This window comes from Merops nubicus, unplaced genomic scaffold (genome assembly GCF_000691845.1).
Source record: "Merops nubicus isolate BGI_N331 unplaced genomic scaffold, ASM69184v1 scaffold17843, whole genome shotgun sequence".
Lineage (NCBI taxonomy): Eukaryota > Metazoa > Chordata > Aves > Coraciiformes > Meropidae > Merops > Merops nubicus.
This window is the reverse complement of record NW_008597076.1, coordinates 37170-51160: the sequence shown is the minus strand read 5'-3', so window position 1 is coordinate 51160 and position 13991 is coordinate 37170. Positions and strand designations below refer to the sequence as shown.

At 38.8% G+C, this 13991-nt stretch overlaps 1 protein-coding gene across 1 annotated transcript in view; it reads left to right on the top strand.

The window, feature by feature from the left end:
• SATB1 (SATB homeobox 1) overlaps window positions 1-13991 on the top strand; it is a gene marked incomplete at its 3' end in the record, with an annotated part of 68829 nt that overhangs the window by 17774 nt on the left and 37064 nt on the right. Inside the window, exons 6-7 of the mRNA XM_008936597.1 lie at window positions 9492-9603; window positions 12094-12548. Coding sequence (XP_008934845.1) covers window positions 9492-9603; window positions 12094-12548 — 567 coding nt within the window. The remainder of the gene's footprint in view (window positions 1-9491; window positions 9604-12093; window positions 12549-13991) is intronic.

The window sequence follows — 13991 nt, the reverse complement described above, 5'->3', positions numbered from 1 at the left end:
TTCATCTCCCCAGGTTTACCTCGTGTGTATTTGAACCAGTATATTTAGACTCTCTCACAATTGGAGGGATTTGCATGTTTTTATGTATGTATATACATATCTCACAATAAAATCCCACCAAAATGTACTCACCAGCTAGTATGTCCCCAGGCTCTTAAGGCTGTGTTCCTTATTCTGCACTTTTTGTAAGGAGGAGCTTTGTGTGCTGAACCTAATATAGCTACATTTTAAAAATTTGTATATTTTCATATAAGGGGTAACTAAGACAATTTTTTTTTCAGAAATAGGCCCTTAAAGTTCATGTGCATATTCCACATGGAAAGCTAGCTGGAACATTTCTCTTTTGAGATACCTTCATTGAATCTTGCATCTTTTTATGAATTCTTCAGAGCTTCTATACTTTTCACAAGCTCTTGTCAGTGAAAAGCAGCAACACAGAGGCAAAACAAGTATCTTGGCTAACAAAGCTGCTTGAAATGTCACCTTCATATGATTTTACTCAGTAGAAGCTGAGGATCCAAGGCAAATTTTTCATACTATAACTCATTTTTCTCCTGACAAATTTTTACATTTTTCGCAGGGCAGAAGGTAGTTTGTTCATGTGCTTTTAGCAGCATAAAGATCCTCACAGAATTTTGGCCCGTATGATTAAGAATAATCAGAGGTGGCTCATAAAGAGGCACGTGGCCTGAAACAATAAATCGGACACTTAACCATTTAAACAAGGGATAATTGTTTAAATTTAAACAAGGTAAGGGATAGTATTAGCATTAGAGGGATATTTATCAAGCAAGCAGAGACTTGAGAGACTAACTAGGAGCAGAAATTGATGGAGTTCAAACTAAAAGCTAGTCATACATTTAAAAAAAAAAAAAAAAGGTACATATCTAGTGAAAGAGATTACCATGGGATGGGGTGAGTGATCCAGCACAAGAATTCTTCAGATCAATATCAGATGTTTGGTCTAGCTCAGCCACAGGTAGCTTGGCTGAATTCAGAAATTGTTAGATGAACTTCTAGGGTGTCTTTTAAAGTGGAGTCCAAATAGGTGCTTGAATGGTCCCTTTTGGCTTTAAAAATCTGCAAAAACCTGTGTCGAAAAAGGAAAAGAGATCAAAGAAAAGGCTTATCCTAAACACCAAAAGAAATTCAACAAGACAACTGTTAGTGCTACTGAGTCTGATGACTTCTTGTCTGGACATTGTGCCTCAGGGCTCAACTTCATGCCAGACATCTGATGCTTTGCCTAGCAGAACAGTGGAATCTGAGAAGAGACTTGCTGAAAATCATGTCCTGTTTCCCAGCAAGAAAATCTTCCTTAATGTGGTGGATAATGCTAAGCAATTTTGAAGAGCCTTGTACAAAAACTGGAGTGAAAACAACCATTGCAGCTGGTTGGAGATAGAACAATTATCAACATAGAATCATAGAATCCTTTAGGTTGGAAGGGATCTTTAAGATCATCAAGTCCAACCATTGAGCCATTAGGGCTCTAAAGTCCTCTGCTAAAACAGATCAGAATCTGTCAGGGTTGGAAGGGACCACAAGGATCCCCAGTTCCAACCCCTCTGGCATGAGCAGGGACACCTCCCACTAGACCAGGCTGCCCAGAGCCTCATCCAGCCTGGCCTCAAAGACCCCCAGGGATGGGGCCTCAACCACCTCCCTGGGCAACCCATTCCAGGGTCTCACCACTCTCATGGTGAAGAACTTCGTCCTCACATCCAGCCTGAATCTGCCCACTTCCAGCTTTACCCCATTCCCCCTAGTCCTATCACTACCTGATAGCCTAAAAAGTCCCTCCCCAGCTTTCTTGTAGGCCCCCCTAAGATACTGGAAGGCCACAATAATGTCACCTTGGAGCCTTCTCTTCTCTCTGTCAAAAGAATGTATACATTTCATTTCTGTGGAAAAATTTTATGTGCCCAAAGCTGAGTTTAATGTATTAGTGGACCTAAAATGTCCCCTATAATACAAAGCATTTGCATTAGGATTAACATTTCCAGATAGGAAACAAGTCAGAAGCACTCTGATCTGGCTGGAAATAAAAGCAATCAACCAAAGAGGAAGGCTGAAGGTGTCTCTTACTCCAATTTTTCACCAGATCAGTCTGTGAGGTCACCAAGGCCCCACCTATCTCAAACTTTATTCCTGTACAAGAAAAGCTGATTTACTCTGTCCACTACCCTTATGACTTGCATCTCAAGGAGGAGAGGTGAGTGTAGATGCTTAGGGTAGGGAGAGCAGCAGCCTGGAGAGAGGCTGAGGACCTTGTCTCCACGTTATTGAACTGGGAAGAGGGGATGAAACTTACCCTGGAGTAGGTCAGCTCTGGTCCAGTGGACTTGAAGTCCAGCCACGGTTGGAGCACAGCTTCTGGGTTTGTCTTCATCCAGCAGAAACTCTGCCTGTGTTCCTTGAGATAACTTTGTAATGGGCACTGAAGTAAAAGCAATGGGGAGAGCCCTTGAAAATGTACCTTCACCATTTAAGCTAAAAGAGCAGTTTAAAGCAATCTAATTACTTCACAACAGCTTTTTCAAGAAGATTCCTGCCTAAAGTGGGTAGTGCTTTCCTTACCTGTGAAGCTCTTAGGTTTCAGAGCTCTTCTAGCAAAGGCACTTGCAGAATCAAAATCTTAGGGTGTGATAATTCAGCCCTCAAAATATAGAACCATCTTCATTCTAATAAGTGAACCAGAAATTAACGTATTAAATACTGATTATTTGCATTTTTATTATCTTCTTCAGGTGGACTTTAGGAAGGATTTAGCCAAGACTTTGACTAGTTAAGTATGTGTCATTTACAAATAGTGTGCAATAAAAATTAGGATTATTAGAAAGGTTCATGTCAGACATCTGCCAATAAAGACAGAAATATGTCTCCTTATCTTCTATAAGTTGTGTTTCTGACTTCTTTTTCTTTCCTTTTTTTTTTTTTTTTAATAGTCTAAGGCACTATGTCATAAAGCTTGTTAAGCAGTTACGAAGTTCTTTAAATCTGAATTACTATTTTTCACCTACCTATCTTTCTCTCTTTTAAGATTTTAACCTTTGTAGATATAAGACTAGTATCTTGGGAAGCAGCTTTTTATTTGAGCTTTATTTATATCTGTCAGTGGGAGATGCTTGGAAAACATTGGGAGAATGCTGCTCTGTCATGCAGCAACTGGGAATTTACATTACAAAATGATAAAAATAGTGCAAAGGATCAGATCCTTCAAATGCTGAATCCTTATTTCTGATTTTCAAAATTTTCTCCTGTGTGGGTATATTTCTATACATATATAACTACATGTGTATATATATGTATATGTGATTGAAGCTCTTTTTGGTTTATATCTTTCCTCATTACATTCAGTGTGGCTTTATGTTTATGTTAATACCTACATTTATAAAACACTTAAAGGCAAAGCAGAAAAGGAGGAGGAGATAATTTAGGCTTTACAAGGGTAGGAGAAAGGAGGAAAGACATGCTGCTCCTGTATTGGAAGAAAAGCCTGTACCATCATTTTAAATCTGCCTTTGGGCAGTTTTAACTTATATGACCAGCATTTGCCATGCAAATCCTTGCTTCTCCTGACCCTGGCAACAGTATGGAGGTCAGATAGCCATCCAAGTGCAGTGCCAAAGGCACAAACAAAAGTTTTTTTCTTCTCTGTCCATCTGTGGGTTTTTCCGTTATCCTACATTTTTATAGGGCATATGACAAATTCCATTGCATTACTTGCTGTAGTTCAAGGTAATGGACCAAGGAATTTAACATAATTCTTCATATGCAATTAAACTGTCCGTTTGATAATTCCTTGTCCAAAAAAACAGCCAGTGGCTGGATGTATTTGGTCTGCTTTTATTTTGAGTAGCAAATGATAATTCTTTGCTATACCAGAACACTAGGAACAACATTTAGCCCTGGTTGGGTTTTTGCAGTACGTGGGCTGGCGTAGGCTCAGGCAGGCTAAAATCTTTTGATTTGGGGATAATCTTGTGTTATCCAGTTGGGGCTTGAATGTTCCCTTCTTATTTGAAAAATGTTAACATAGAGCCTCCTCAGAAATAATCACTCCTAAGAGTCTGACTTGTATTAAAACTGATGCTTGCGATTTCCACACAAACAAAAGCCACTGATAGTGTCTAGGGTGGGGAAACAAAGTTCCTCTGTCCTTTATGTAAAAGATCTCCCCCCTCCCCCTCCAATCTTTAAGTTCTATTCTGTTCTGCAACTTTATTCAAATTAGGTCTAAGGAGCAGACATGTAGCTTTTCTCTTTTTCTTTTGTTTGTTTGTTTGTTTCGTGTTTTAAAGGCAGGTTAGGGTTGCAGCCTTGGAACGGGCTACCCTGCTGGTGTCTCTGGGTGTAAAGTGGAGGATTTACGGAACAGAAAATAGAATAGAGCCTTAAAAGTTTGGCTTTAAAAAACGGAGCCAGTAGTTTGACAGATCGTTCAGTAAATGTTCATTTTATTGAGAATTATAAAAAAGGTGCTTAACGCCTCTGTGCCATTAATATAATACATTAAAAGGTTACTGTCAAGATTAGTGTTTCAGCTCTGAAAATTGACTGTAAGGTTTATGGGCAGTGCTGTTCATATTCTGCTTGGAAGATGAGGTGTCTTCTACTTACCACTTGACAAAACCATTATGCTGTTACAAGGCTTTATACTGAAAAACTTGATAAATAGCTAAACGTAAATAAAATCTCACTTGAAAAGCAGGCGAATAGTTGCTCTCTGTCTTATAGCCAGATTTAGCAGATGTGGGTTTGAATGTAAAACAGTTGTGAAAATAGCCAGTGTCAAACTAGTGCAAAATTAAACTTGTGGGGTGTTCTGTTTTCAGTGTCTGTTATTGTTGAAGTGCTCCATTTCAAAAGCATGCATTCCTTCCTACAGAAAAAAAATCAGATTCCTTAGTTGAAATTAATTAGCATTCAGAAACCAGATAGCATGTTTTTGGGTATTCATGAGATCTCTGTTTGAAAAAATGTTTTTAACTTGTAGAAATGTGTTGCAACACACAGATGGGAAGAAAAAGAAAAAAAAAATCTCTTTAGCAAGCACTGTGTGTAAAAGGAATATTACATTTTGCACGCTCCTGATTACCCTGTGTAAACAGTTTTTGACATCTGTCTTTATAGTTTTCGAGGAGAGGAAGACTTTGTTAAAAGAACCATTTTTATACAGCAGTCACCATTTCAGTCTTGCTTTACCTGTATTATGAAAGCAGATGGTCTGCATGTCTTCTGAATATTTATAACTATCAAAAACAATCTCTTGCTATTCACCCTTAGGCTTATGAGATGTCAGGACTGTTCTGGTTGAAAAAAAATCATCTTGGGTGTTTACAGAAAGAGGATTACATTAAGCTGAAATGACTATACATTTTCCAGTTTAATATTTGTCCATCAGCTGTTTAATCGTATTTAGATAATTGTGTAAATAAGTTGTTGCAGCCCTTGCCCCTTCCACTGAGCAGGCTTGAAGCTTTAAACACCAATGAATGAGTTGCAAAAAAAGCTTGGATTTTTTTATTCCTAGTTAAACAACCTGGAAGGCCTAAATAAGTTTTGGTTACAATGCTTCTTTTGAGGGAAATGTTTCATTTGCAAAGGAATCCCGGATATCTAATTCATCCGAGTTGTAGGAAGCTGCTGTGTCTGTTGCTCTGTAAGTCTGTTACCATGTATTTGTTCTGTGTAAATACTGCAGCCCAACTGCCCCTTCATGAGGCATGAAAACAACCTCATTCTGCCCATATAAAAATAATTTTAAGGTTATTTAGGGGAAGTTTTGGGACTGTGTGGGTTAAAAGCTTTTTTGACTGGAAGCTGAGCAATCACTGATAACAGATTTTGCTGTGGTTGGTTGATTTGGCAGAAAAGCATGAACAGTTTTGGTTTAGATGATTGAATTAACCTGATTAACATTGGTTTTGTTGTTTTGCAAAAAGGACAACAGTATACTTTTAGCGATGCTGGAACAATACTTCACCTGGTTGGAGAGCAGTGCTAGAGGCAATGACTCAGAAATGCCTCCTGTGCAGCACCTGCACAGGTGGCTGCAGCGACCAGCCAGCACCAAGGGCTTGGGCGCTTCTGTGGCTTGCAGGACTCGCTGTGCACTACATACTGGCACGACACAAAGGTGTCTGATGCTGCCGTCTTACCGGGCTTTATCTGAGGGGTGTTTGAAAAGAGTTCTGACTGAGGTTTAAGACATTTCCTCAGGGAGTTCCCCAACTTCTCAGAGAAATAATGGTGTCTGGTTTTCAAATATCTGGTGTTTAATCTTCCTGAGAGAATGGGATTTGGTTCAAACTACTCTGAGTGAACCTCAGCTGAACTTCAGAACAAATTCTACCGCTACCTCCACACAGTTGTTGGATGCCTAATTATAATTAACTTATTTGGCTAAAAAAAAGAGCACTTGGGCTGCAGCAGATGGCATCATTCCAGAATAGTGGGATTTCTGTGAAGGTGGCACCATTTCAGATGAGATCTCCTGATTCATAGAGCAGGACTACACGTGATGTGGTTGGGGGACAGGAGGGAGAGAGAGAGGGGAAAGAGGGAAAATTGGGTTCTTAAGTCTCGCTATTTACTTTCAAGGATAAACTTCTAGGAGATACATTAAAGATTGCAGATCTGTGACTTTTTTTTGCGTTCTGTCAGTTTTCTTTGCGACATCAAATCAGACTGAGTGATGAATGTGATGCATTTGAATATTTGTATGATATATTTATATTCCTCATCCTTGCGTCTGCCTCTGTGCCTCACAGATACAGAATGCCTGGGTACAGTAGTACCTGAACATGATTGGCTTCAGGTACAGTCATTTTCATTTTGATTATTGATAAGTACAAGCCAAGACATAAGGAAACTGTCATGTGTAATGACGTGAGAAATAAGAAAGACTTCAGTATGTCTCTAGTCTAGATCGTGGATCTCTGATAAGCACTAACTCATAGGGTTAATCTTCAGCTTTAGGCCTTGAGCATAGTGGGTATTCATATATGGAGATTATCATTAAAACATATAGGAATTCTACAGCAGCAGGAATTATATAGAAGTTCCTGTAGCAAACTGCATGTCTGCACTGACGTGACTGCAGATTTGGTGACAATAAATAAAGCACAGAAACAATGAAATTCAATACTGTCAAGTTATTTTCCGAGTTAACAAGGTAGTTATATTTTATCTGGCTTGTAAAATTTTGCCTTCAGTGAATAAGTAAATAAATCATTGATTTCTCCTGATGAGGATTCTCACCGTAGGTAATATCACTTGAATGTTTGCATGAAGTGTTCTCAAAGAAAAACTGGGATAATATTGATTTTAAAATGTGTTGTTAGTGTTTGTGGGGTTTTGTTGTGATTTTTTTTTTATTTACTTTAAAGTGCTGGAGTAAAATCTTAATATTAGCCATCAGACCCTAGAGCCTGAAATTCACATTGTGTCAAAGAAGCTAAAATTCCTAGCAGTGTTATTTAAGCAGACCAGTCCCCTATTTGGCTGTAAATTAAAGACAGTGCATTAAATTTATTCCTGAAGAAGCAGAGGATGTCAGAAACTGCCATGTAATTGGCGTATCTTATTTGCAAAATAACATGGAAAGGAGGACTAGGAAAACCTAAACAAACATCTTCATCAATAATAGGTAATTTACTAAAATTATTATTAATATACATGTTTGCATAGTTATTAAAGTTCTTAGTCAGGAGAAGACATCTGAAAGGAGCAAAGTAAAATGAGAGGAAATCACCCTGAAGTTTAAATGACGTCTAGAAAGTACACACGAGCTAATACAGAGTGGTGGCCCATGACATGAGCAGTTCCCAGTGTTGCACATGCAGATCTCCAGATTTTGAACGTACAGTAACTGCATTCGTATAATTTACCAGTTCAGATCCAAAGGACTTGTAAAATAATGCCTTATGTATCATGTGCCTATGTTTAAAATGGTTTAATCTGTAAGAGAGCTTAAACAATGGTTTTTCAAAGTATTAGATATTAATGATACTGCTATTATATTGGAAATTGAAATTGGGTTCAGCTTAGCTTGGTTCAGGTCATTCAGGCTAGGGTTACAGTAGTCTTTGAAGATTTCATTCTCCTTTTATACCGCTGACAAAAGGCTTCTAGCTAATTTCAGAAATTCCGTTTTAATATTAAGGAATGGTAAGAATTTTGGTGATTCTGAGAAACATTAAAATAGCTGCCTGGTGAGTGGAGGGTATCCATGTTTGGCATAAATAATGCTGCCTCTCTATAGCAGTTCTGAGCCTCCACAAATAGCTTGTCACTTCACTAAAATCAATAATCAAGGTACTTTTACTCAGAAGCTGAACTAGCCTTATAAAGAAGACTTATATTTATGGCATTTTTACTCCAAACACTTTCTTCCAGTGGTTATTGCAGTTTGTGTAACAAAGGGTTGGTGCTGTACATTGATTTTACAACAGCACAAATATAGCTAAATGTTCCTTGCCGAATAGCAAAGAAACATAACAATCAGGGCTTTGTCTTCTTGACGGTCATCCTTTCCTCAATGCGCTGGGCAATTCCTGTAGTTAAGCTGAAAGTAACTACCTTCCACATAGAAATCTAAAGAGTGGCAAAGTTCAGTCTATTGAAATTACATTTGCAAATTTTGTTGTTCATACATCATCTACTGAGTATAATTTTCAAGTTGGAGCATTATCTCATTTTGCAGGGCTTAGTCTTAATTGATTTTGTAAAAGAATGTACTGGAACTGGAAGTTTTATGCATTGTAAATTCCACTATTTTAAAACTGGTCAAAACTGAGCAGAAGGTAAATTTCTCACTGTAGCTATCTGATATTTCGAGAACCTCTGAGAAAAAGTTTTCTCAGTCATCCTTTGGTCTATTTTACAGCTAATATTCAGTTACAGAATGAGACATGACAATAAGAGCTTTTCATAAGCCTGTTTCTGTGAATCACTTAAAATATCCTGTTTAGGAAAAGCAAGTCTGGCTTTGTTTTGGGTTGTTACATACATATTTTATTCTACTGTAAACCCCCTTTTTTAATCCTACTAATAGGTCATTCAGATAAACTTTTTGGGGCATTGCTTGCATTTTTGGAGTCAGTTTAGAATCTGTATGCCTGTAAACTTGTGTGAGTGCATGAAGGGTAAATCAGATTTAAAACCAGAAATAGTATGAACAAAATGCATTTTCAATCAGCATCTTCTGTCCAGAGCCCATCACATTGCCTTATGTTTCTTGGTCGATAACTTTGTTCTTCTTTTAGTACATCTGCTTTTTTTTGCTCCCATTTACAAAACACTTTAGTTTGTTTTTATGCTCAATTAATGAGGTTTTTTAAAGGCTTTGGACAATAGTATTAAACATGCAGTATGGTTCTCAAACTCAAAAAAAATAATGGTTTCAACAATTGAAATATTTTGTGCTTTGACTTGTACTGCTCTGTATTACAGGTTTGGTTTTTTTTTCTCCCCTTTTCGCACAGAGTATGATTTCTTCCATTGTGAACAGCACTTACTATGCAAATGTCTCAGCAGCAAAATGTCAGGAATTTGGAAGGTGGTATAAACATTTCAAGAAGGCAAAAGATATGATGGGTAAGCAAAAAAAAAAAAAATTGCTGTGATTGTGGTTACATACCATTATGTGTCACGTTGAGGTCTGTCACAGTCATGTAAGAAGCCAGGTCCCTTCACCATAAGTTTAGGATGCTTTTGATGAGTAGATGTAGAAAGTACATATATAGGGAAAAAATTCATTTAAATAAATATTTGCTATTGTAACAGCCAAACTGACTTGGGTTGCCAGAAGTGTAAAGCTGTCATTCTGTAAATCTAGAAATCTTCTACCACCCAGAATAATTGTTTAAAAAGCCTGTTCCTGGAACTGTGATGGATTGATTTTTTTTTTTTTTCTTGCTCTGACTAACGTATATTTAAAGAAAAAGGCTTCTGTAACTATCACTGCCTTCCAGCAAGAATGCTATAATTTTATCAATTTATTTTAACAAATAGTTGTTGTGACAATTGTTTGCTTGTTGTAGTAAGTACAAGTAAATTAGTGCAGAAAAAAATCTATCAGTGGGACATATTAATTCTGTAATACCTTTTAGCTTTCTGTATTGCCCCTTTAAAAAACTATTTCTTGAACCTGTTAACACAGATTTAAATGCTTTATGTCAGAAGATTTCTACACGGTTTTCAACAAAATTAAGAAATGGGACCTCAGTTTGGGTTGAATTTTGAGCTTCTCGTATCTTTCAGTATTTGAAGCAAAATCATTCATCTACCAAAACGGGTTCCTTGCCTTTTATAGCTTAAGGCTGTAATGAAGACAATGCATCACTTTTGTGATAATTGCTTGAATTACTATTCCAAGTGAATGGCCCACTTGGGTTGATTTCTACTTTCTGCTAGTGAAGGCAGCTTCTTTACTTTATATACTTTGTGCAACTTCTGTGCAACACCAAAGCCGCCTTCTGAGACCGCTGGAGTCGGTGGTAAGACTACACTTGATTTCAAGTGGTCTGGGTGCAAGTCAGCAAAGCACCTGCACAGGAGGGTGACCTTTCTCCACCATCCTCTCCCACCTCCACTACAGCAGTGCTCCTGCAAGGGGCAACCCCAGCAAAATTTTGCTGAGACAGGTTCACCATCCATTCATTCGAGGACAAGGAAGCCGGAGCGTAGGAAGCACTGTGTGTGTGTGTATTCCTTCCTAAGCTAACGCTGGTGGGAGAGTCAGCACTGCCCCAAGGCCACATGGGTGAGGAGCAGCGAGTGCTCTGCTGTGAGGCTGGTCCAGGCTATGGACATCAGACCTCTCCACAGCACAACTGGCTTGCTTTTTATTTTTTAAATTTCTGCCCCCGCTAGGACAGTGCTGCGGGTGGGAATCCAGGTGCCAATTTCATCTTCCAGCTCTCAGCCCTGTAGAGGAAAGGATGGTCTTTCACTGAATGTCTGTTAGTGAAGATCCTAATTACTGTGAGAAGCTCAGACACTGACTTTTTAAACAAAATTATGCTCTACTTGTGTAAGAAAAAAATGCTGCAACACTTTTGTGAAGATACTGGAGTTTTGCTTTTTAAATAAAGCATATTTTCATAAGGCTATTTCCAGACCAGCATTTCTAGGGCTCTAGAACTGAGATTGTTTAAAATGAAAAAGTGGCATGAATTGATAAAAAGGAGACTCCTTCACAGCAGCCTGGGGTTATTTTATATTGTCTTATCATGCACAAGAGGGGAGCTGGAAAAACTCTTGTAGTTTAAAAAACTGTGTTGTTAATTAAAAAGGAGGGTGTGTCAAGGCAGATGAGTTAATATAAGAAAAAATTCAACCATGTTGCAAGTCACTGAAAAAACCATGCATACATGGTTGCAAGATAAAGCAGCCCATCTGTGTAATTTACATAAATTATACTAGTTCCTAGCAGTCCCATACAATTGATGCAGCATCTAGAAATTAGCAGAGGGTCCCCACCCAACCCTGCTTGTTACAGACTTCCAGTGGCTGGGAACTGCAGATGTTGCAGCGGGGACACCACAGAAGGAACAAAACCAGTCACCTGGGGCTTCTCTCTCTTGAGCCGGGTGTGCTTTCCCAGGACAGCCCTCCTCACCCTTTGTGCACATGCACTGATCACTTCACCTGCATCTGCCCCAGCTCTCAGCGGTCTCCTGTCCCCTCCCCTTGCCCCCTCTCCCTGGCACACGGCCTCAGGTGAAGTCCCCTCCTTCCATCCCTGCGCCGCAGGCTCGCCGACCCCTTGGCAGAACTCTCAGGAAGCTGCTCCTTTGCCTCCAGTGTTCTGCTGGTGCCTCCAAGGGCCCACCGATGATAATGGGCAGTTTTTTGGATGTTTGGTTTTTTTTTCAGATATTCACGACACCATTATTTGTAGGTAAATTTGAAGGCAAATAGCCGCAACAGGGATGTTACAGACCTGCTGCTCTAGGCTGGAGAGTGCAGTAAGCTCGAACCTGAATGCACTCGTTTATTTTTATTAGCACATCTTGTGAAAAGTGTAGAGTTCATGATTTTCAGTCTTATGTTGGCTTTTTCAATGTTTCTTTTCCATCGTAGTTGAGATGGATAGCCTTTCTGAACTATCCCAGCAAGGTGCCAACCATGTCAACTTCGGTCAGCAGCCGGTCCCAGGGAGCACAGCCGAACAGCCTCCATCCCCTGTTCAGCTTTCTCATGGTAGTCAACCATCAGTTCGGACCCCGCTTCCAAACCTGCACCCTGGACTTGTATCTACTCCCATTAGCCCTCAGCTGGTAAATCAGCAGCTGGTAATGGCCCAGTTGCTGAACCAGCAGTATGCAGTGAACAGACTTCTAGCCCAGCAGTCCTTAAACCAACAGTACTTGAACCACCCTCCTCCTGTCAGTAGATCCATGAACAAGCCGTTGGAGCAGCAGGTCTCAACAAACACAGAGGTGTCTTCCGAAATCTACCAGTGGGTCCGTGATGAACTGAAACGAGCAGGAATCTCACAGGCAGTATTTGCACGTGTGGCTTTTAACCGAACTCAGGCAAGTAATCTTTTTTTCTTATTTTTTTTCCATCTGAGTGTCCCTTCTTTCTGCCTCTGTTAGGTAATTACCACCTTTGAAGTCTCTCCTCTTTTCTGCCTTGTCACGTATCTCCTGTGAAGGAACCACGCTTCCTTGCAGGACCAGTGTCCATGTTGATGCAGTACAAAAATCTTCAGTGACTGGTTTGTGGAAATACACACTGTCCTTACAGACACCTTGACTCTTCTCCAGTTGTGATGGTTTATGAATAGCTGAATCTTTCCTAAGAAGGAAACAACTCTGTGCAGAGCCATTCACAAAGACACCTAACAGATTGCCTTTTGTGGTGTGAAAGCATAGACGTACTGACCACATGCACATACTGAACTACCTGTCTTCTTTCACAGGTGTACAAGAGGTGGTCTTTTCTTCTTCTTTGCATTTATTTTTCTTATTTTCTGGTGAAAGTTTTAATAATGTCTTTTTGAGCTTCTGAAAATATTAAAAAAGAAAAGCTTTATTTTTAATCGTGTACCAATTTCATGCATTTTTGTAGTTTGTTGCAAAAACGGTAGTTGCTGATATTGCCTATGTCCAAGTCAACATATACTTCAGCTCTTCAGTGCAGAAAAAGCTATCCCTAGGAAAGCTGATAAGTAACACTAAAATGTGTTATTTTTTACACCTGTTTTAGAAGCTAACCCTGTTATAATTTATTCTGCTCTATGAATTTAACTTAATGCCATGTTGCATGGAATTTAATCAAGCAGAAATTATGGAAGAAATGTCAGAATATCCAATGCAAATAATAAGACTTCAAAATTTTGGAAGTCTGTTTTAACAGAAAATAAAATAGTGGGGTTTTTTTTCTTAGGAAGTATTTTTAAAATATATAGGTGAATTTGGTTTAGATTCCACATTTTTAAATTTAAGGAACAAGTATTTGGGGCTTCTCATGAAATGTTGATGTTTCTCCTTGCGTAGTTGAGAGCATAAAAGTTCTGCTTCAAATGCACTGGTATCAGGTTGGATTCAGAGTGTAATTTGTAATTATTCTGAATTATTATTGCCTTCTAAATTTTTACGTCCTCCTTTAGCTAAAAGAGAGTGGAGTCATGGTGTGAATTCTCTGTAGAGCTCTGTGTGTGTGCCTTTCCTCTTAACAGCAGAGAAAATCTTCAAGATCTGGGTCTCATACCAAGTTTAATGGGATACACAAACTTATGCAGGGATTACTTACGTAAGTTAGGTCCAGGCAAGTGTCAGTTGTTGTATTTACAAGTAAACAGAGTTTTGCTTAACTATTGATACTATAAAGTATTCAAATAGTAACAGTAGCTTCAAGTTACAATGCTTTGCAGCTGCCATCTTACCTGGAAAAAAAGCCAAGCAAATAATTCAGAAAACAAATAGTTTATTATATATTTACTTCGTTCTCAGACTTGCCTAAAAGCAGCTTCT